At 36.5% G+C, this 21,173-nt stretch overlaps 1 protein-coding gene across 1 annotated transcript in view; it reads left to right on the forward strand.

Moving 5' to 3' along the window:
• The first annotated feature begins 1,862 nt into the window (after positions 1-1,862).
• LOC107691262 (rho GTPase-activating protein 6-like) overlaps positions 1,863-21,173 on the forward strand; it is a 42,574-nt gene continuing 23,263 nt past the window's right edge. The window contains exons 1-3 of the mRNA XM_016489775.1: positions 1,863-2,402; positions 18,734-18,893; positions 19,020-19,088. Of these exons, the coding sequence (XP_016345261.1) occupies positions 1,956-2,402; positions 18,734-18,893; positions 19,020-19,088 (676 nt within the window). The 5' untranslated portion in view covers positions 1,863-1,955. The remainder of the gene's footprint in view (positions 2,403-18,733; positions 18,894-19,019; positions 19,089-21,173) is intronic.

A 21,173-nucleotide genomic window follows, 5' to 3' on the forward strand; every position in this document is an offset into this window, starting at 1 on the left:
AGTCTGCACAGTAGTGATTCATTTGATGCCCGAGTCTGCACAGTAGCGATTCATTTGACGTCCGAGTCTGCGCAATAGCGATTAATTTGATGCCCGAGTCTGCACAGTAGTGATTCATTTGACACCTGAGTCTGCGCAGTAGTGATTAAATTGATGCCCGAGTCTGCACAGTAGTGATTCATTTGACACCCGAGTCTGCGCAGTAGTGATTAATTTGATGCCCGAGTCTGCGCAGTAGCGATTCATTTGACGCCCTAGTCTGCACAGTAGCGATTCATCTGGAGCCCGAGTCTCTGCAGAAGTGATTCATTCGATGCCCGATTCTGTGCAGTAATGATTCATTTGGATCATGATTAAAATGCAGTGGTTGTCTCTAATTTTAAATGGCTATAGAGAGTTTGGCCTGTAATAGAGCAAATAAATAATCTTGTTCACGTACTCATATTTTCATTCTTTCTTATATCTTGCTTAAAAACATAAAATAATTGTTTAAACAATCGGCATATAATCAGCATATTTGCATGTAAAACAAGATATTTTGAAAAATGTCTCAGTGTCCAAAGTCAGTGGGGTTCAATTTTGTTTTGAACCTACAATATTCAACATTCTTCTCGGCATATAATCAGCATATTTGCATGTAAAACAAGATATTTTGAAAAATGTCTCAAAAGTGTGTGTGTCCAAAGTCAGTGGGGTTCAATTTTGTTTTGAACCTACAATATTCAACATTCTTTTAAACATATTTTGTGTCTCACAGAACAACAAAATGCATACAGATTTGGAACAACAATTTAAAAAGTGTTTAAAAACACATTTAGCTACATTTTCAGTCTGAATATTACAAGCAATAATTGAGTTCTAATTGTAACTCTATTGGTATCAAAGTATTACTATTGTATATAAAAGACTCATTTCAATTATTAACATAGTTGTTTCTTATACATCCATCCATCTGTACTGTATGGAGACCTTCTGACATGCTCTCGGTTACACCCTTATTTGTTTACATTCACAGACTTTAAAAAAGGTCTTTGGAGATCCTTTTTCCTGTGCTAAAATGAGATAATAACCCCATGTCGGGAAGCTCTGGGGGTATCATGTAAACTCTGGAATAATATGTTGCAGATCTAACGCAAAGTCTTAGCTCTTTGGGGAGATTTGATGGCTTTTATTATGTCTACGGCGTTTTTAACCTCTATTTTCTTCTTCTTTGTCTTCCCCAGCAGTCACATCCATCCTATTTCCCCATCGTTAAGACTGATCTGAGCTTTTATGAAGTCATGCAGTGTTATGATATTCAAATTAAGATGGATTGTTCTACACTGAATGGGGAAAAATAGTTTTTAGAATTTGGCTCTGCAAAGAACAGGCTGCTCAAGCACTTTATTTTAAGTTAAGATAAATATTAACTAATAAAACAAAACTTAAATATTGTCATTATGTATCAATTTAATATATATTTAAATAGGCTACTACACATATTTTACAAACATATTTGTTTTAGAAATCTATAGAATAGGCCTAGTAGACGCTGGGCAAACTGAGCGAGACGCGCCAAGGCAATTTGAGTTGCGCAGAAATTCTATGATTCTTTTAGATTCCACTGAAAGTTATTACGTAATTAAAACCTATAACTAAAACGCCAATCAATGAGAAGCGTCAAGGTTTACCTCAGTTTCTCACAGACACGCTGAGGCAGGGCGAGGGCGGAGGAAGAGGGTGGGATCCTTCACAGAGATGAAACTTTACTGACGCGCTTTTTGGCTTGAATAGTGGAAACATCCCTGCTGTCAAATACAGCAGAGATGGATAAGAGAGTGTAATTTGTTTTGAAAGCACATTTTCGCTGTTTCCATTAAACTGCGGATGAAAGACAAACATCAGCAGCTGTTCAGTCAGTCGCGTTCACATGGGGTTTGTGTTTGGGGCGTCAGTCTGTATATCATATCGCAGGGATGTCCGCGCAAGGCTTGCTAAACAGCGTCTTCTCATGTTCCTCATCGGGCTCTAAAACCCTAGCAAAGAGGAACCTGCACCAGACTCGCAGTTTGGATTCTGCGCTGATCAGACACTGCGCGACGCCTGGAGACGCCAGCGGTCATCGGTCATTCTGCTGGAGCTCGAGCTCCACAGCTGGATTTCCTAACAGCCAAAGCGCCTCAGAAAGCCTCGCTGCCGACCCCAGACTCAAACCGCGTCTTTCTACGTCGAGTTTGTCCACATCTTCAGACGCTTCGTCGATCTCCAGTCTTCAGTTGGACTACAGAAGCGGCAAACGCAACGCGTCCAGGGATTTATCTCTACACCTCTCTGCTTCAAGCAACATCTTCTCACCGAGAAAGTGGCTTCAAAGAAAGTTGCCTCAGTCGGATGCTGTTTCGCACAATATCTGTCAATCTGAGGTAAGATTATATATATAAAAAAAATACAGTCTACATTGAAGATTTCAAACTAAAATGAATGTTTTGTTGGCATGGATGCTGTTTGGCGTCACTCTCTTGAACATGTTTTGAATAGAAGTTTGCAAATGTCATAGCAAATGATAAATCACGAGGCTTGACTGGTCAGGCCATCCAGGTTGTTCTGTCTTTTCTCGAGTATGAGTTTTTCATGCATGGTTGATAAATGCGCATAAACATCATGATAGATTAAATATCTATGTTTAAATATGTATGTTTTTTTATTTTAAGATTTCACTGTCTTTTTAAGTTTTTCACGACTTTTAATCAACTGCCTGTTATAGTTCATTTTAAATTGTCATGTGGTGTGACAATTTTTTTTCCAGATATGTGAATGTTTAATATAGTCTTGTAATTAATATGAGCTCAAATATAAACTTCACAGTAATTTTATTACAATTTAAAGAGTGCATATTGGCAGTTTTAACCAAGCAGCTCTTTTATATCTTTAAAGCAAGTGGCATTGGAGTCTTGGCAGTATATCATGCCTGATCAGATGCATAATCATGACAAAGCATGCATCCAAGTTTCAGCATTGAGATTGACACTTTATGGTTCAACATACCATAAATTCTAATTCAAAATATTTGGAATGACTAAGTTGATATTTAGTCATTTTTCAAGTGTTTTGTCCTGAGGAATGTCACAATCAATTTATCCTGCAGGAGCCAGCACTACATGCACTACTGCAATGCCAAGTTTCAAAAGTAAGCTTGCATTGAAACTAGAGCTGAAATAAAATGCACAGATAGAGAAAAGCAAGAACAAAAACAATTTATGGAAAATTAAGGGAAAGTTTCTTGAAGGTTGTGACGGTCTCAGCAGATCAAACGGAGGTGTGATGTTTGATCCACCGCAGAACAACAGAGACAGTGAAGGTTCTGGAAAGCGACTTTTTTTTTGTTGCTTTGATGGAACCACCAAGTGACACTTGCTTACTGACCATATAGAGGATGGGAAGAAATATAGACCTGTAGGAGTGTGTTGAGGTAGGAGTGCGCTGTTCCAGTGACAGCCTGACGTCAAAGCCTTGAATTTAATGCAGTCGGCTGAAGATAACCAGTGGAGTGAGACCAAGACGGCTGCGACTTGGACTCTGTTTGGTTGATTGAAGATCAGACACGCAGAGAGTGTGGACAGAAGGATCTAGTGGTTCAGCTCGTCGAAGGCAGCAGACAGCGCTGGTAGGATGAAGACAGATGACCTAGCGTGACTCTTGCCAGCCTCAGGGTTTCAGCAGCAGACAGCAGGGAAGTCTTCATGGAATGTCCGCTTTCCTCCACTGCAGAATCCAATACAGATATAAAATACTAACCGTAAAGACAACTGAAGATATTGAACTCATACGGTGGTTTAGCTGCTGATCCTGACTTTAATAAATGCATTATCCTTAAACCATTGAACTTTACACCAAATTCCACTGGAAAATGTAGGAAAATTACTAATTCAATGCAGTAAAGTGCACAATGGGATGAGGATAATAGGAGGCCCAACTGGATGTGCATTGTTGCTGTCATTGTCAACTGATTGAAAAATTGCATTTGCATGCTTTAATGACAAAATAATGTGCAATTCAGTGAATGGCTTTGACTTTCTAAAGTGCAACCTGTTGTCAAGATGTGTTAAATGTTCCGGGTAAATTAAAGTGGCATTAATCTCACACATGTCTGAAGTGCCAGGAAATACCAAGGTGTTGTGAAAGTGCTTGTTTTTCGAAGTAGCTTTGCAAAGATCAGGAATGTGAACTAATGAAATTGCATTATTAAAGCATCTATGATTAGAGACAAATCAACAAACACCTCTTTATAATTAATGCATGCTTTTTTTCTTCTTCATCAAACTGTGGCCATACTACAATAATTAGAAACCAAAACACCAAATTTGTAGATGATTGTGTTGGCCAGCCCAAAGGGGAGCTCTCTTTGTTACAGTTACCTAACCTCTCAGGAATCTGGAGTTTATAAAGCTCCTCCTGTAAAGCAGTTCAGCTGTCTTTTAGAGCACTGCTCTTTCTATTATTTGGACAATGAAACTGGCAGGCAGCAAAAGGCAGGCTTTTTGTTTTTGCCACATTCAACTCAAATGCATGCTTTTTTTGGCAGTAAACCACCTTTTTTTACAGTCTTGATTGGTAGGAGGTTTGAAACCACATTGCAAAATGACAATAAGTCCTAAATACTGGATTTGAAAACCGATAAATTCTGAAATCTGTAGGCAGTAAATTCATATTTTCTCTTATGTGCATTGCAATATATGCGTTGATTTATCTTAAGCAGCCACAATGGCTCTGCACAGACAACAAACATCTTAAAGTAGTAGACTTGCAAGATGCAACAGTATTCCTTGTGTATCTTTGCTTCCCTTTGGCCTCTTTGCCTGTTGCAGACTGTTTTAGAGAATCTGTTGCAGTAACAAGCTTAACAATGTTTAGATCTCGAGGCAAAGTGTGCTGATATATCTCACTAAAATACAGCCACATTTATTGGGTCGCTTTTAAATAAATTCCCATTTTTGGTCAAATTGCATTTATCTGTGCTCTTGTGCAATGCTTAAATTTAGACTTGGCTTAAAATAATAGCTGTTGTGTTAAATGTTTTATTGAGAAATTTTTTGGCATTTTCTGTTTCTGTAGAATAACGAAACAGGAAACGAACAATGAAAATGGCATGTTCTTTCACTGTTTTCTGTTTTGCTGAATAGCAGAACACTCATATTCATTGAAAACAATTAAACTGAATGAGCTTTTTGTCAGTAGGCCCACATTGTTCTTTTATAGTCCCGTATACTTTGTGTCACAAAAAGCTTGTCTGCAGTAAGTCTTTGTACTGTGCTTGAAGAAACCGTGTAAGAGCGGAGCGTAGTTCTTCAGTGAAGTGACATCTGGTTTACATGAAGTCTGCCTCTGCCTCAGCTTCTATTTCTCACAGCAGACCAGCATGTCCTGATCTTTGGCAGCGCTACCCATGCAAATAGTTCTTCCCACTGGAGACTGTCAACTGAGTACAACAGCACTTTGGGGTCTTTTTAAGGTCTTCTTTCATGTTCAACAGTTTCGTGAATCTTCAAGCTTGCAGTGGTCTTTACCACCGATAAAATGAACATGCACTTTTGAGTGCCAATGGAGAGTCTCTTGGGAATGTCTAAAATTAGGCAATATCCAAAGTCAACAAGTTCCTGGCCTTATTTTGCTATTTTTTCCTCCTTGAATATCCTGTTTCCATTAGAAATACATCATTCTATGGAAGTCAGAGTGTTTTTGTTTTGACAGGTTGCCGTGATTCAACACTATTGAGTGTAGATTGCAAGATCTTTGCAGAATATGTGGTTCGTTCACAGACCAGTGAATGTAGGGCATGTTCATGAAGTCTGACTCACCTTAAGCTGTTTTAAGTTGGAGCAGAGCCAGCGTAAGAGAACGTGAGTGGTTCAATGTTTTTGCTAAAATGGATTAGATTATTGCATCTCCTCCAGACAAGTACAGTTGCAACATGCGATAAACATCTCCGATCCCCAAAGTCATGTATCTGATTTTCCAGAATGATGAGTGGAAAAAGCTTGTCCTCTGAGGTTGGACCTTTTTAAGCTTTATTTTCTAGCTATTAAAGCAATTGCAACATCAGTATCAGCATAACCTTTAACCTTTTTATATTCTGCCTGCCAATCATCTCAGTGTATTGCTGCGCACACACACGTATGTGCAGCACATGTTCATGTTCAGGGGCGTACTGCAGATTTGTGGCCCTGTTTACACCTAGTGTTAAAGAAACAGTTCACCCAAAAATGAAAATGTGCTCACCCCCAGGACATCCAAGATGTGAATGAGTTTTTCTTCATCAGATTTGGAGAAATGTAGCATTGCATCAGTGTCTCAGCAATGGATGCTCTGCAGTGAATGGGTGCCGTCAGAATGAGAGTCCAAACAGCTGATAAAAACATCACAATAATCCACAAATAATCCACACCACTCCAGTCCATAAATTAACATCTGGAGAAGACAAAAGGTGCATGTTTGTAAGAAATAAATCCATCAAGACTTTTTTTAAAATTCAAACGGTTGCTTCTGGCTGAAATACGAGTCCATAATCCATAATAACGCTTCCTTCAGTGAAAAAGTGGTCTGGTCTGAATCAGGAGAGAAATCTGCACAGATCAAGCACCGTTTACAAGCCTAAACAGTCCAGAACAGCTTTAAACAAATAGGCCTATGTGGCTGGATTTTGATGTGAGAGATAACAGGAGATGGACTTTTTCACTGGAGGAAGTGTTATTATGGATTATGAACTCTTTTACTTTCATCTGAAGCAACAGTTTGAAGTTAAAAACGTCTTAATGCTGGATTTGTTTCAGCTTTTGTCTTCTCCAGATGTTAACTGATGGACTGGAGTGCTGTGGATTACTTGTGGATTATTGTGATGTTTTTATCAGCTGTTTGGACTCTCATTCTGACGGCACCCATTCACTGCAGAGCATCCATTGCTGAGACACTGATGCAATGCTACATTTCTCCAAATCTGATGAAGAAGCAAACTCATCTACATTTTGGATAGCCTGAGAATGAGCACATTTTCAGCTAATTTCTATTGTTGGGTGAACTATTCCTTTAAAATGCTTTACTTAAATGGTCAAAGTTTGTCTGACTGAGATCCAGTTTACCTCTGCTGGTAAACTTCATAAATACACCATTTTTTTTTCTTGATTGTCGGACATTCAAAAGTAGACAAGTTTTCTGATGAAATTAGTAAATGCAAACTAATTGAATTTCATTTGATTATAGTAGATGCTTCTCAAATTCCTTTTTAGAGGGTAAAGTGGCTTATTTTGTCCTCTAAAGATGCTTACATGGTTTGGGAAAAACAGAGGTATGATTTGAAAAACTTTTTCTTATAAGAAGTCCAACACTTTTCCTAAGCCAAATGCTCCATATCATGGCTGCGCACATTATAATAATATTTTTTTTTAAATCAAGATTATGATTGCACAAATAACTTAATCGTGCAAATAGATGATTGCAGCATTCCATTTATGTCTGCTAGTTGCATCAAACCTTTTGGGGTTTTTTTGCAACACAGCAATTGATCATGTTAAGGGACGTGTCTGTTTTTGCACATGTTTGCAATGATGAATCAGATGCATTAGTCTATAGGCCTATGAATGGTGACAACTGTTCCTATAATGAGTGCATGAGTCACAAATTTATGTTCTGTGTTTCACTTCTGCTCGCGGTTGCACATGATCACATCTTTGCGACAACTTTTGCATGGACGAGCATCACTCTTTTTTTTTTTTTTTTGCAAAGTGTTGTGTTTGTATGACACACTATATGAGTTTTTCCAGCTTCATGTATCAGTTGAATCCATTGTTAACAGCTTCAACAATGCTGTACAGCCAACAAAAGAAGTTTGTTTGAATCTTGAATGTGACCTTCTGTGAGGGTGCGTCCTGACTGACTCAGTGATTAATGTAGTGATGTTGAAACCCAGAATGTGGTACTTCCTGTTTCTTTGTGCCAGTCGGGGGTTTGACACTGGGAACAAGATAAAGTGATGTTTAATGCTCTTACATCATCACAGCTATTAAATAGGATTGTTCTAGAGATTTCTGTGAACAGTTGAACTCTTTGTACCTTTTGTATCTTTTGTTAGTATTGTTTGGTTAAAGAGTCAGACAAATTGGAGAAACGAATTGGCTCAGTTTCAGTTCATGAGTATGAATCTGAAGTGAATTGACCAAGTCCCATTGGATTTTCAATTTGGAATTTGATTGACAGAAAGAGGAATTTTAGTTACAAAAAAATTTAACATTTTAGTCCAACACGAATAAAATGTGCAACAGATTAGAATGTCTTAGTTTTTACATTTTGTAAACCATTTTTAGAGATTTCTATTTCAAATAAATGCTGTTCTTTTGAACTTTCTATTCATCTGTGAATCTTGAAAAATAAAATGTATCATGGTTTCCACAAAAATATTGGGCAGCACAACTGTTTCCAAAATTAATAATAATCCGAAAAGTTTCTGAAATATTAATGATGCTGAAAATTCAGCTTTGATCACAGAAATAAATTACATTTTAACAGATATTTACATACAAAACAGCTATTTTAAATTGTAATAATATTTCACATTTTTAACTATATTTTTAATCAAATTAATGGAACCTTCCTGACTTTATATAAATATATATATAATTTTTAATTACAGACCCAAGCTTTTTGGCTGGTATTTCCTTGGCAGGAATTTATTTGGAATTTTTAAAGAAATTCTTAATTAATTTCTCAATGTTGTACTGTATAATCTGGATGGACAATGACACGTGAAACTTTTTTTTTTCTTTTTTCTTTTTTTTTGTATAGCACTTGTCATAATGTACCTTTCATTCCAAAGCAGTTATACAAACAATAGTGCCTCACAAAGCATGTGTCCACTTGTTTTACTTTGTCATTCTGAAGGAAAAGACACATAGGAAGTGACACACCCAGAGGACTCACTTTCTAGCCTTCAGTATCTCAATAGCTGGAAGTGATAAGTCTGTGAAAGTGACATTCTCACATGAAACCACATAGCAATGCTGTGAAGCTGTGAGTTCTCTGGGAGAGATTTCATTTGACATTCCCTAGCCATTGGTGGGACAGAAAGTCAAGAAATCATTTTTTGTCAGTGTTTTTTTTTTTGTCAGTTTACAATGAAAACAGACACAAATGAGTCAATAATTGACATGCAATAATGTTGAGATCTCAAATTTTTGGTTTCTTGGGAAATCTGAGTAGTTTGAAAGGTTGTTGAGATTTCTTAGTGAAAATACATGAGATTAACCAGGCGAAAAAGTCTCCATTTGCGCTCAATCTCATTGCTGTTGAGAAGAAACTGAGATTTTAAGGAGATCTCACTCGTGTTTTTTCCTTCCTATGGGAAGCTGACTCCCATGATGCTTTGGCTCAAGCGTAGCGTGAAGACGGCATTAAGTAAGAAAGCAGCACTGTTTGTTTTCCTTAAGAAATTCTTCAAAGAAGCCCCCGAATCCTCAAGCTCTTATTTCCTATCAAAACGAATGTGGCTAAACTGATCCAGAGTGAGGAAAAAACACAGGAAAACTGAGTTTTCTCAAGTCTCAGGAAAACGTCTCAGGTTACTTATGTAACCATGGTTCCCTGAGTAGGGAACGAGACACTGCGTCCTCTAGGGGTCGCTATGGGGAACGCCGGGAGCACACATCATTCACTTCTTCGTCTGAAGCTTGCGTCCGCAGCATGGCAAGAAGGCGTTCCCCATAGCGACCCCTAGAGGACTCAGTTCGAAGTTCCGATGAAAGGGAACTCTGTGTTCGCTGTCTGCATTTTAGTTGGTATATTTTTAGATCAGCTTTTATATTTGTAGGACGGCATGATTTGGGGACAAATCAAAATGTACGTTTTTTCTGATAAAGACTGTGATTTAAAATCGGATAAAAAAAATTGTGATTATATATATCAATATGGTTATGAAATAATAATTATTAATTTCATTTTTTTAATTATTACTACTAAATAAAAATAGTAAAAATGATTAAATAAAAAAGAAAACATTTTACTATTGTAATATTTCACTACAAAATATATAAAAAAAGAAAAATATTAATAATTGTATTTTACAACTGTGAAATTGCAGTAATAATATTTATGGCTTAATTTCATTTTTAAACATTAAACAATTGAACTTTTTAAATATTCCAGCCTTTGATATTAGATAATTGCACTAAGCCATATCATGATTTTGTTTTTGTTTTTGTTTTAATTAATTGTGCAGCCCTTTGTATTTGTAAATAAACTTTGCACATTTTTTGTATGTTTTGACAGAATTGATAAAACTGTACATGTTGACAGTATTTAGAAATCACACAGAACTGAGTGAAAACATTATAATGTCAACATGTTAAGTTAATGTAATACTGTTAAACATTTAATTAATCTAATTTATTCAAATATTAAATTCATAGATTTCATTGCATTTCTGAGAACCTCAAAGGATGTGTAAACATTTGTATGTACATTTTTACATCCATAAAAGCATTTAGAAGCTGTTCATACATTGATATAAATGTATGTGTGTTAGAAGCACATGTTATGATTGAATACTTATGAATACTAATGAGATCGCGTTGGTGAAATCGTCGTGGAGAGTAGAGCAGCTGGGCCTGAAATTACCATCAGACACAAATGTGATGCTTATTTGATGATCCTCAAGTATCTCTTGCTAGACAGCTGTTCAGATGAAACTGTTGCTCACCTTTTATGCTGATGAGCGAGGCTTTCATTTCTGGTAAGTGTGCAGTCGTCGAGTGGCACTACAGCACCAAAGGATGAAGCGACTTGTGTTTGCACTTTTCTCTTAATATCTTTTAAATTACTTTTTTTTTTATAGCTTACTAAATAAGCCTCCCGCTCATTGTTTTAATTTTTCTTACCTGTGCTATTGTATATAGTGTTGTTGATGCCTTGGAGGTTAATGACTGCAGTACATTTCATATGAGGTTCTTTGCCTTGTCTTGATATTGATATTTTATTATAAAATGCTAGAAATGCTGCACTATATATATACACTGCCGTTAAAAGTGTTTTTGAAAGTGCACCAAGGCTGCACTTATTTGTTCAAAAAATACAGTAGAATAACAGTTTCCTATGTGAGTATATTTCAAAATGTAATTTATTTCTGTCATCAAATCTGAATTTTCAGCATCATTACTCCAGTCTTTAGTGTCACATTATCCTTCAGAAATCATTCTAATATGCCGATTTGCTGCTCAAGAAGCATTTCTGATTATTATGCTGCATAATTCATATTTTTGTGTATGTTATATATTTTAATATATGCAATTTTTTCAAGATATTTTTTTTATGATTTGAAAGTTCAAAAGAACAGAATTTATTTGAAATAAAAAAACTTTTAACTTTCTGTGTTCCAAATGAACAGATTTACATACACTCTGTAGTGCACACTATGTAGGGACCTTGTGATTTGGAATGCAGCTTATGTGAAGCCAGCCTTACTTAATTCCACATCTGTGCACAAGCGTTATCTTGTTCACTGATATTTCTCTGGATTTCAGTGGGAGAGCTCGTCCGCTGTCTGGAAGAGCAGAGATTTTATGCCGGAGAATGATGAAGTGCAGGTGTTAGCGGGGTGTGTAGTGTAGTACTTAAGAAAGAATGCCATAATTGAATGTTCTGATGACATTTTTTATTCATATAACATGAGTCAGATTAACTTTCTCTGTGCAGAATTGACCACAATGGCGCAACACCTCTAAATATCTGTTGTATTTGGTGTACAAGGCTTTCACATTGTGTTCTATCCAGGCATGGCATCAAGATATTTGTAGTTTTAAAGTCAGCTTTATAGGTTGCACAATGCGAGGCCCGTATAGAAATGATTTGTTGAGTCTGGAAGGACTCAACTGGGTTGCACACAGATCTGAAAACCTTTGATCTGAACTTGAACACTGTGAGCTAGACACCATCATCACCTGACGTCAATGCCGGACCTCACTGATGCTCTTGGGAGTGAACGGGAGTGAATCCTTGCATCCATGATCCAACATCTAATGGAAAGTCTTTCCAAACTAGTGGAAGCTGCTATAGCTGCAATGCTTTTTTGCCATGCATTTGAAATTAAGTGTTCAACAAATGTGCAATATGGTGATGGTAAAAAAAAAAAAAAAACATGAGATGATAACACTTTTGGTAACACTTTACTTAAAGCCTTTATGTATAATGCACTATAAATGTCGTAAATAATTATAATCTATAGCCGAATTTAAAATGCATATTGTTAAAGGGGTCATATGATGCCCATTTTCCACAAGTTGATATGATTCTTTAGGGTCTTAATGAAAAGTCTGTAACATAGTTTGGTTAAAATTTCTCAATGGTACTGTAAAAAACTGCTTTTTTACCCTGTCAAAAACAGCTCTTTTCAGATCAAGCCGTTTTTGTAGCATTTCCCTTTAAATGTTAATGAGCTCTGCTGACCCCTCCCCTCTCTTCCGAGCTGCTCTCTGAGGGACTGTTTACTTCAGCCGCATTCATCGTGAAACTTGCTAATTAGCACATTATTAGGAAAGGCGATTTGCAAAGATTCATTACAAAACATCATACTCACTTCTTCTGTAGATGAGGCTGGATCATGAATGATTCGCGCGAACATAGACGCATCTCGAGGTATTTTGATGTCATACACCGATCGGTCTGCACACCGATATTTTATAGCAATATAGAAATCCTGGCCAGGACACGTCCTGGGAAAATGGCACATATGGTCAACCTACTTTAAGTAAAGTGTTAACAATTTTATTTCAATGCATTTGCTCTCTCTTGCAAAACTTTTGCTTTCACCTGAGAAACATTAGCAAACACTATTTCATTAGCAAAACCTTTCAGTTCGCATGCGAAACTTTTGTGATGGAAATATGAGTTGGGAGGTAAAAGAATGCTTTTGCAAGGCAAAAATAATATATATATATGAAACGCAAAGTTTCTTAGTGGAACGCAAAACCTTTGTGAGAGCGAACATGAAGTTTTTTAGTGAAACACAATACTTTTGCGAAAAACGCAACTGTTACGCAAGCAAATGCAAAGTTCGTTTTTCATGGCAACAATACTTTTGCGAGAATGAACACAAAGTTTCTTAGTGTAAAGCAATACTTTTGTGCAAGCAAACACAAAGTTTCTTAGCAGAACATAAAGTTTCTTAGTGCAATGCAATACTTTTGTGCAAGCGAACACAAAGTTCCTTTGCAGAACGCAATAAATTTCTATATTTTTCAAGCAAACACAAAGTTTCTTGGGGGAACGCAATACTTCTGTGAAAGAACACAAATGTTTCGCAAGCAAATGCTAAGTTAGTTTCTCATGGGAAGGGAACGCAATACTTTTACAAGAAGGAACACAAAGTTTCTTAGCAGAACATAAAGTTTCTTAGTGCAATGCAATACTTTTGTGCAAGTGAAAAACCTTTGTGAGAGCGAACATGAAGTTTTTTAGTGAAACACAATACTTTTGCGAAAAACGCAACTGTTACGCAAGCAAATGCAAAGTTCGTTTTTCATGGCAACAATACTTTTGCGAGAATGAACACAAAGTTTCTTAGTGTAAAGCAATACTTTTGTGCAAGCAAACACAAAGTTTCTTAGCAGAACATAAAGTTTCTTAGTGCAATGCAATACTTTTGTGTAAGCGAACACAAAGTTCCTTTGCAGAACGCAATAAATTTCTATATTTTTCAAGCAAACACAAAGTTTCTTGGGGGAACGCAATACTTCTGTGAAAGAACACAAATGTTTCGCAAGCAAATGCTAAGTTAGTTTCTCATGGGAAGGGAACGCAATACTTTTACAAGAAGGAACACAAAGTTTCTTAGCAGAACATAAAGTTTCTTAGTGCAATGCAATACTTTTGTGCAAGTGAAAACAAAGTTCCTTTGCAGAACGCAATAATTTTCAATATTTTTCAAGCAAACACAAAATTTCTTAGCGAAACACAATACTTTTGCAAAAGTGAACACAGAGTAAACAAGTAAATGCAATGTTTCTTAGCGAAAAACGCAAATGTTTTGCAAGCAAATGCAAAGTTTCTCAAGGGAACGCAATACTTTTGCGAGAGAAAACAAATGTTTTATGAGCGAATGGAAAATTTCTTGAGGAAACACAATCTCATTTTTTTCCATCACCATTAAGTGACTCCATTAGGTAATTTACCATATATCAGTAGAAAAAAATGAATAATTAAAAATATATGATTATTTTATTGATCTCATTTTGAGTGGATGCAGCCAATGTCTTGTGCTCGTGCACATCAGTGTGTGATTTCATCTGGGTTATTATGCAAGCAGATGAGGAACTGCTGGTGTTTGGATTGAGTGTTGACCTTCTGCAGCTGGGAAGGAAATGCTCAGTGAATGTTTGATTTGTGCTGTTAGGCATGCATGTGGTCCTGTTATCCAAGTTTATGAGATTGGCTAGAGGGGAAAAGTGAAATAAAAAAAGTGCGGTTGCACATCACATATGCTACACTATGAATGACCCATAATAGGAGGTATTTACTTTATGATAAAAGGAGAGAGCAGCAGTAGAAGAGCAGATGATTAAAATTCAGTTTCCCACACAAAGAATCACATGACTTAAGACGTGCAACCTAATGCACGAGTCATATGGACTACTGTTTTGTTTTGATTTTCATTTTTGGCGCTTAGTCATAATGAACCATTGCATTGAAAAGAGCTTCTTCAAAAGAAATGTGTTCCAGGAAGAAAATAGCTGCATGAATAACTCATGTTTTCAAAGGAATTGATCATCCATGAATGTCATGAAGTTCACCTGTAATTGTTGGAAAGGCCTAAGAAATGGGTCAGTATTTTTCATTGTCGTTGGACTGTAAGCCTCTTTGGATCTGGACTCATATGACAGTTTCCACTTCAACATGGATCAAAGAAAGTATAATCTGGTCGAGGCAGATTTACAGGCTGGTTAATCAGAGGTCGTGAGTGTCTGTCTGTTTCCTTCCTCACTGCTCATTAGGGCTGGACGATACAGATAAAAAAGAGTTTGTGTGTGTGTGTGTGTGTGTGTGTGTGTGTGTGTGTTTTCTAAATATGAGTGTGTTCCGGAAGCCACACATTCTGCATGTACATTTATTTTTATTTGCATAGACACTCAAACATATAATATTAATGTACTGACAGCATCTAAAACAACAGCAAATGTTTAAAAATCTATATTTAGGGAATATTGAATTCATCGGTTAATTCTACTCTATTTATGATCCATGAGAGTATGTTTTCATTCACATTTATTTAACGCAGTTGACAAATTTCCTTAATTTGAAATGAGAACATTTCATTCTATTCTGTACACTGTAAACCCGACTAAGTTGGCAAAACATACAAAAAAACATTTGAGGTCAACAGTAAGAAATTCAAAGTTGTAAGTAAGCGGACCTGACAGATTTTTATTTTGTACTCATGCATGTTAATTGCTCTTAAATTAAAGTAACTAAATTGAAATTAAACTAGCTCGTACATTTAACTTAACATATTCATGTAATTTTAACTAATTCAATGAGTAAATACTAAAATATTTTTAGTAGTGGAAACTTAACTAATTTAACTAGCTAATTCAGTTCAGTCCTAACTGGCTAATTAGTAACACAATGCTTTGATTAGCATAGCAATTGCTGAATATAGAGCAATATAGAACATTTGATATACCTAGCAAAAAACTAAATCCCCCACTTAACATTAAACTTGCACAAAAGAAACATTATGTGACACACAGCATTTACATTCCCTTTCGAGTGCCATGGCAAAACATAACGCGAAATACAAATCCTCAGCTCAGTTTTAGTTAGGCTAAATTTAAGTTTGTCTAAATTAAAAGAAACAAAACAAAACAATGAAACAAGAAGATATTACTTAAGTTGTGTCAGTTTTGTGAACTCAAACGAAAAAGAAAGTTCTAAATACTCATAAAAGTTAATTTGTTTGATTATGAAAAGTTAACTTATTTGTTTAATCTGTTTAATCAAAATGGTTGTTTTTTAAATGATATAGTTAAATAATAATGTAATAGCAAGTATTATATTATTTATATAATCAATAATTTAAAAATATTTTTAAAAATTATTGCTATTATTTATTATTAGTACTATGATTGAATTAAATTGTAGTAGTAAACATAGTAAAAACCATAGTTAAAATAATAATTAAAACATGTTTTGTGTTTCTTTTTCCTTTTCCAAATTTTGCAATTGTTCCTCTTTTGTAAGCTGTAAATACGTAATAATGTTAATGTTTCAGTATTTATCCTATACATCTACACACACACACACACTACTACTACTACTACTACTATTACTTCAAATGCTAGTATTAAAAATGGTTATTTTAATTATTTATTTAAATAATGATTTAATAATAATTATATTATTTATATACTAATTACTTTAAAATATTTAATTATTTTTAAAATAATTACTAATCATTTCAAATGGTCATTATAGCTATAATCGACTTAAAAACAAAACAATGAAACAAGAAGATATGACTTAAGTTGTCAGTTTTGTGAACTCAAACGAAAAAGAAAGTTCTAAATACTCATAAAAGTTAATTTGTTTGATTATGAAAAGTTAACTTATTTGTTTAATCTGTTTAATCAAAATGGTTGTTTTTTAAATGATATAGTTAAATAATAATGTAATAGCAAGTATTATATTATTTATATAATCAATAATTTAAAAATATTTTTAAAAATTATTGCTATTATTTATTATTAGTACTATGATTGAATTAAATTGTAGTAGTAAAACATAGTAAAAACCATAGTTAAAATAATAATTAAAACATGTTTTGTGTTTCTTTTTCCTTTTCCAAATTTTGCAATTGTTCCTCTTTTGTAAGCTGTAAATACGTAATAATGTTAATGTTTCAGTATTTATCCTATACATCTACACACACACACACACTACTACTACTACTACTACTATTACTTCAAATGCTAGTATTAAAAATGGTTATTTTAATTATTTATTTAAATAATGATTTAATAATAATTATATTATTTATATACTAATTACTTTAAAATATTTAATTATTTTTAAAATAATTACTAATCATTTCAAATGGTCATTATAGCTATAATCGACTTATAAGTAGTAAAATATAGTAAATTTAAATTATATGCGAGTAGTAAAATACAGTAAAAACTATAGTTAAAATAATCAAGGCATGTTTTCATAATGAAGAGGTTAATATTAAGTATAGTCCTGCCAGATGGTTTTTATTACACAACACCGGTTGTTAATGATTTGTGAAAATCACTAATTTGTTGTCTTCAAACGCAAGGCAAAGAGGAGTAAAAGCAAACCAACAAAACACGAGCGTCTGCCAGAGTCTGGGTTCGATTTCTCAAGTCCGAGGAGATCAGGATGATCAGCTAACGTCTGTGCAGGCGCCATGAATTCTCCAGTGCTTGTCACTGCATGCTCACAGAGACCTGGACTTATTCTGAGGGAGTATAGAGACACTGTGTGTGTGTGTGTATATATACTGTATCTGTCCAAACATCACAATATAAAGCCAGCAGAGCACAAAAGCAGGATTACATGAGCTGAACTCCCATTCATTCTCCACTGAGAAACCTGACATGAGCTCAGAGGCTGCTGTAGAAAACACAAGCCTATGATTTCATATTTGAAATATTTGAAATTATATTTGTTTACCAAATAAAAAACTGTCCACAATCCTGAAATGAGATGCACCAATGAGAAACATTCTCAGCATACTTATACATGGAATAATTCCATATTTCGTGTTTTGGAAAGAAGTATCTTCTGCTCGCCAAGGCTGCATTTATTTATCAAAAATACAGTAAGAATTGTGAAATATTATTAGAATTAAAAATAACTGTTTTATCTGTGAATATATAGTAAAATGTCATTTATTTATGTGATTTAAACCTGTATTTTCAGCATCATTACTCCAGTCTTCAGTGTCACATGATCTTCAGAAATCATTCTAATATGCTGATTTGCTGCTCAACAAACATTTCTGATTATTATCAATGTTGAAAACCGTTGTGTTGCTTCATATTTTTGTGGAAACCGTGATACATTTTATTTTTCAGGATTCACAGATGAATAGAAAGTTCAAAAGAACAGCATTTATTTGAGATAGAAATCTTTTGTAACATTATAAATGTCATAAATAAAATAATAAATTTGATCAATTTAATGCATCAGTGCTAGATAAAAGTATTATTATTATATCATATTTTTTTTATTCATACTTTCTGCAGACTTTTGAATTGTAGTGTGTCACAGTTTCCACAGAAATATTGGGCAGCACAACTGTTTTCAACATTGATAATAATCAGAAATGTTTCTTGAGCAGCAAATCAGCATATTAGAATGATTTCTGAAGATCATGTGACACTGAAGACTGGAGTAATGATGCTGAAAATTCAGCTGCGCATCACAGCAATCAATTACATTTTAAAATATATTCACATAGAAAACAGCTATTTTAAATGTAAATAATATAACACTTTTTATTGTATTTTTTGATCAAAAAAAATGCAGCCTTGTTGAGCAGAAGAGACTTATTTAAAAACATAAAAAAAACGTAATTATTCCACACTTTTGACCAGCAGTGTATATTTGTATATGTTGTAATATTTTGTTGATGCTGCTTGCTGCTGCTGCTTTATTAAAGAATTTCTCTTTCTATGTGTCTATTTTGCGTCTTTCATAGGGAGATTCCACCTGTAAGAAAACAGCCGGTCATAATTTCCACATGCAGTCGGTTTCCATTCAGAGTCTGTCGGAGCTGGAAAGAGTCCGGCTGCAGGAAGTCGCTCTGGTCAGACTGATGAAAGACTTTGATTTGGGATGCCAGATCACCATCCCCAAAGGTACACAGAGACTCACATTTAAAAAAAATAAGAGACGTCTTGAAGTGTCACTGGTTTGATTGTCTTAAAGTTTTGTAGTTATTTTCTGTTCTGTTTCTGATGTTTTGTATGCAATGTCTTTTCCAGATGGTCAGAAGCGGAAAAAGTCACTCAGGAGGAAGTTGGATTCTTTATCGAAGGAAAAGAGAGACAAAGGTATGCATTTGGTTTTTAGATATTTGTCATCATACACATCTAGAAGTTAAAGCTGCAAGCTGACCACTAGAAATAAAGGTCAAAGCTGATTTCTTAAATTAGATATGTCTGCTTTTGTATGACGAATTAAACTTCTTAATGAGATCTAGAAATGCTTTAAGGCTATAAAAGCTATTAAATATCTTAAATGGTGTAACAAAAGTCCTAATTATCTTTTTTAAAGGTCTTAAAATTGGGGCTAAAAAGTTCAATATGGCACAATTTGGTCTAATGTTATTAATAAACTTCAAAAGGCAATGATTTAATCAAATGTGAGCAACGTTTAAAGTCAAAATCAATGAATACCGTGCATTTAGTCAAGTCAAGTCACCTTTATTTATATAGCGCCATAGATTGAGTCAAAGCAGTTTTACAGTATTAAACAGGAAAGTAGTTCCCTTTCAGTCTGTCACTCTCGACGTCAAGTCGGAAATGACTGACTTTCGGATCTCGCTTAGAGAGACCAATCCACTTCGAGTGCAAACTAAACGAGCCAATGCACATTGGCATGCAATGATTGCATCCAGCTCCCGCTGATTGTGGCGAGAGTATAACTAGGCAGCAGGTGCAACACATACTCAGATTTTTGCTTCGGAGCAGAGCGATCACATCGCTTTGCTCCTGACTACTCTACTGAGAGAAGAAGACTGAACGAGTTCAGTGCTCTCTTTGGAGCTCTTGGTGTTGGCGGTACGGCGCTTCAGCGGTGGTGGTTTTCCCGTGTCGAGTGGGTTGCACACAACAGGCCGTGTCGAGTGGGTTGCACACATCAGGCTGCACTACCCCCTGCGGTCGTTACTTGGCGTCGGGTGATGGTCACGATCGCTGCCTCACGTGTCTGGGCATTAAGCACTCTGAGGTGGCATTCGTGGATGAGTCATGTTCACATTGCAGGAAGATGACCATCTCGGAGTTGCGGGCCAAGCTCCGTTACCTCAAAAGGGGCGGAGCTCCATTGCCTCTGCCTCAATCTAGTTCTCGTCATGGCGGCAGTCAGGCAGGGGCTACTTCAGGCAGTGGCACGGACGGTCTGAGGGTAACAGTGATGGCAAACCCTCCAGGGAACCAACCCTCGGGGGCCATCGCTCCTCTTGAACACCGCAACCAGTTGAGCTGCCAAAGGAACGTGTTGGGCCATCTACAAAGAGCATACCAGCAGTATCCTTTGGTGCTCCTCCCGACGATCGGATGTCGATCGCTATATCGGAGGGTGAGCCGGTGCTTTCTGGGGAGGAAGATTCGGCTGCGCTGCTGCCCTCCGGAACTGTAGCAATGCCTGAATCGGATCCGGAAATGACAGCTATACTTTCCCGGGCCGCCGTGAGGGTAGGGCTCGAGTGGAGACCTCCACCGTGTCCCGAGCCCTCAAGGTTGGACGACTGGTTCTTTGGGGTGGCCCGTGCTGGTTCTCGGCGCCCCACCCCGGTGCCATTCTTCCCAGAGGTGCATGAGGGGCTTACCAGGTCATGGATGGCACCTTTTTCTGCTGGAAACCGACCTGCTAACTCCTCCTCCCTCACCACTCTCGACAGTGGTTCAGCTAGGGGGTATACGGGGTCCCCCTCCCGGTGGAGCGGTCGGTTGCGATGCAGTTGTGTCCTAATACCGCCTCCACCCAGCAGGGCAAACCATGCCTCCCCTCCTGGGTCTGTAGGTACTCATCTGGTCTGTCTGGCGATGCTTATACGACCTGTGGAGAACCTGCCTCCGCCTTACATGCTACTGCATTACTGCAGGTACTTCAGGCTAAAAAGCACTGAGGGACCTGCACGAGGGTGGTCACGATCCGGAAGTTCTGAAAGAGCTCCGAACCGCAACTGACCTCGCACTCCGAGCGATGAAGGTCACTGTGAGTTTTCTGGGTTGTGCGATGTCCACACTTGTGATACAGGAGCGTCACCTCTGGCTGTGTCTGGTCGACATGGGGGATGCCAACAAAGTTTGGTTCCTCAAGGTCCCTGTGTCCCAGACCGGCCTCTTCAGTGACACAGTCGAGAACATGGCCCAGCAGTTCTCGACTGCACAGGAGCAGACTGAGGCGATCCG

This window comes from Sinocyclocheilus anshuiensis, unplaced genomic scaffold (genome assembly GCF_001515605.1).
Source record: "Sinocyclocheilus anshuiensis isolate Anshui unplaced genomic scaffold, SAMN03320099.WGS_v1.1 scaffold394, whole genome shotgun sequence".
NCBI lineage: Eukaryota > Metazoa > Chordata > Actinopteri > Cypriniformes > Cyprinidae > Sinocyclocheilus > Sinocyclocheilus anshuiensis.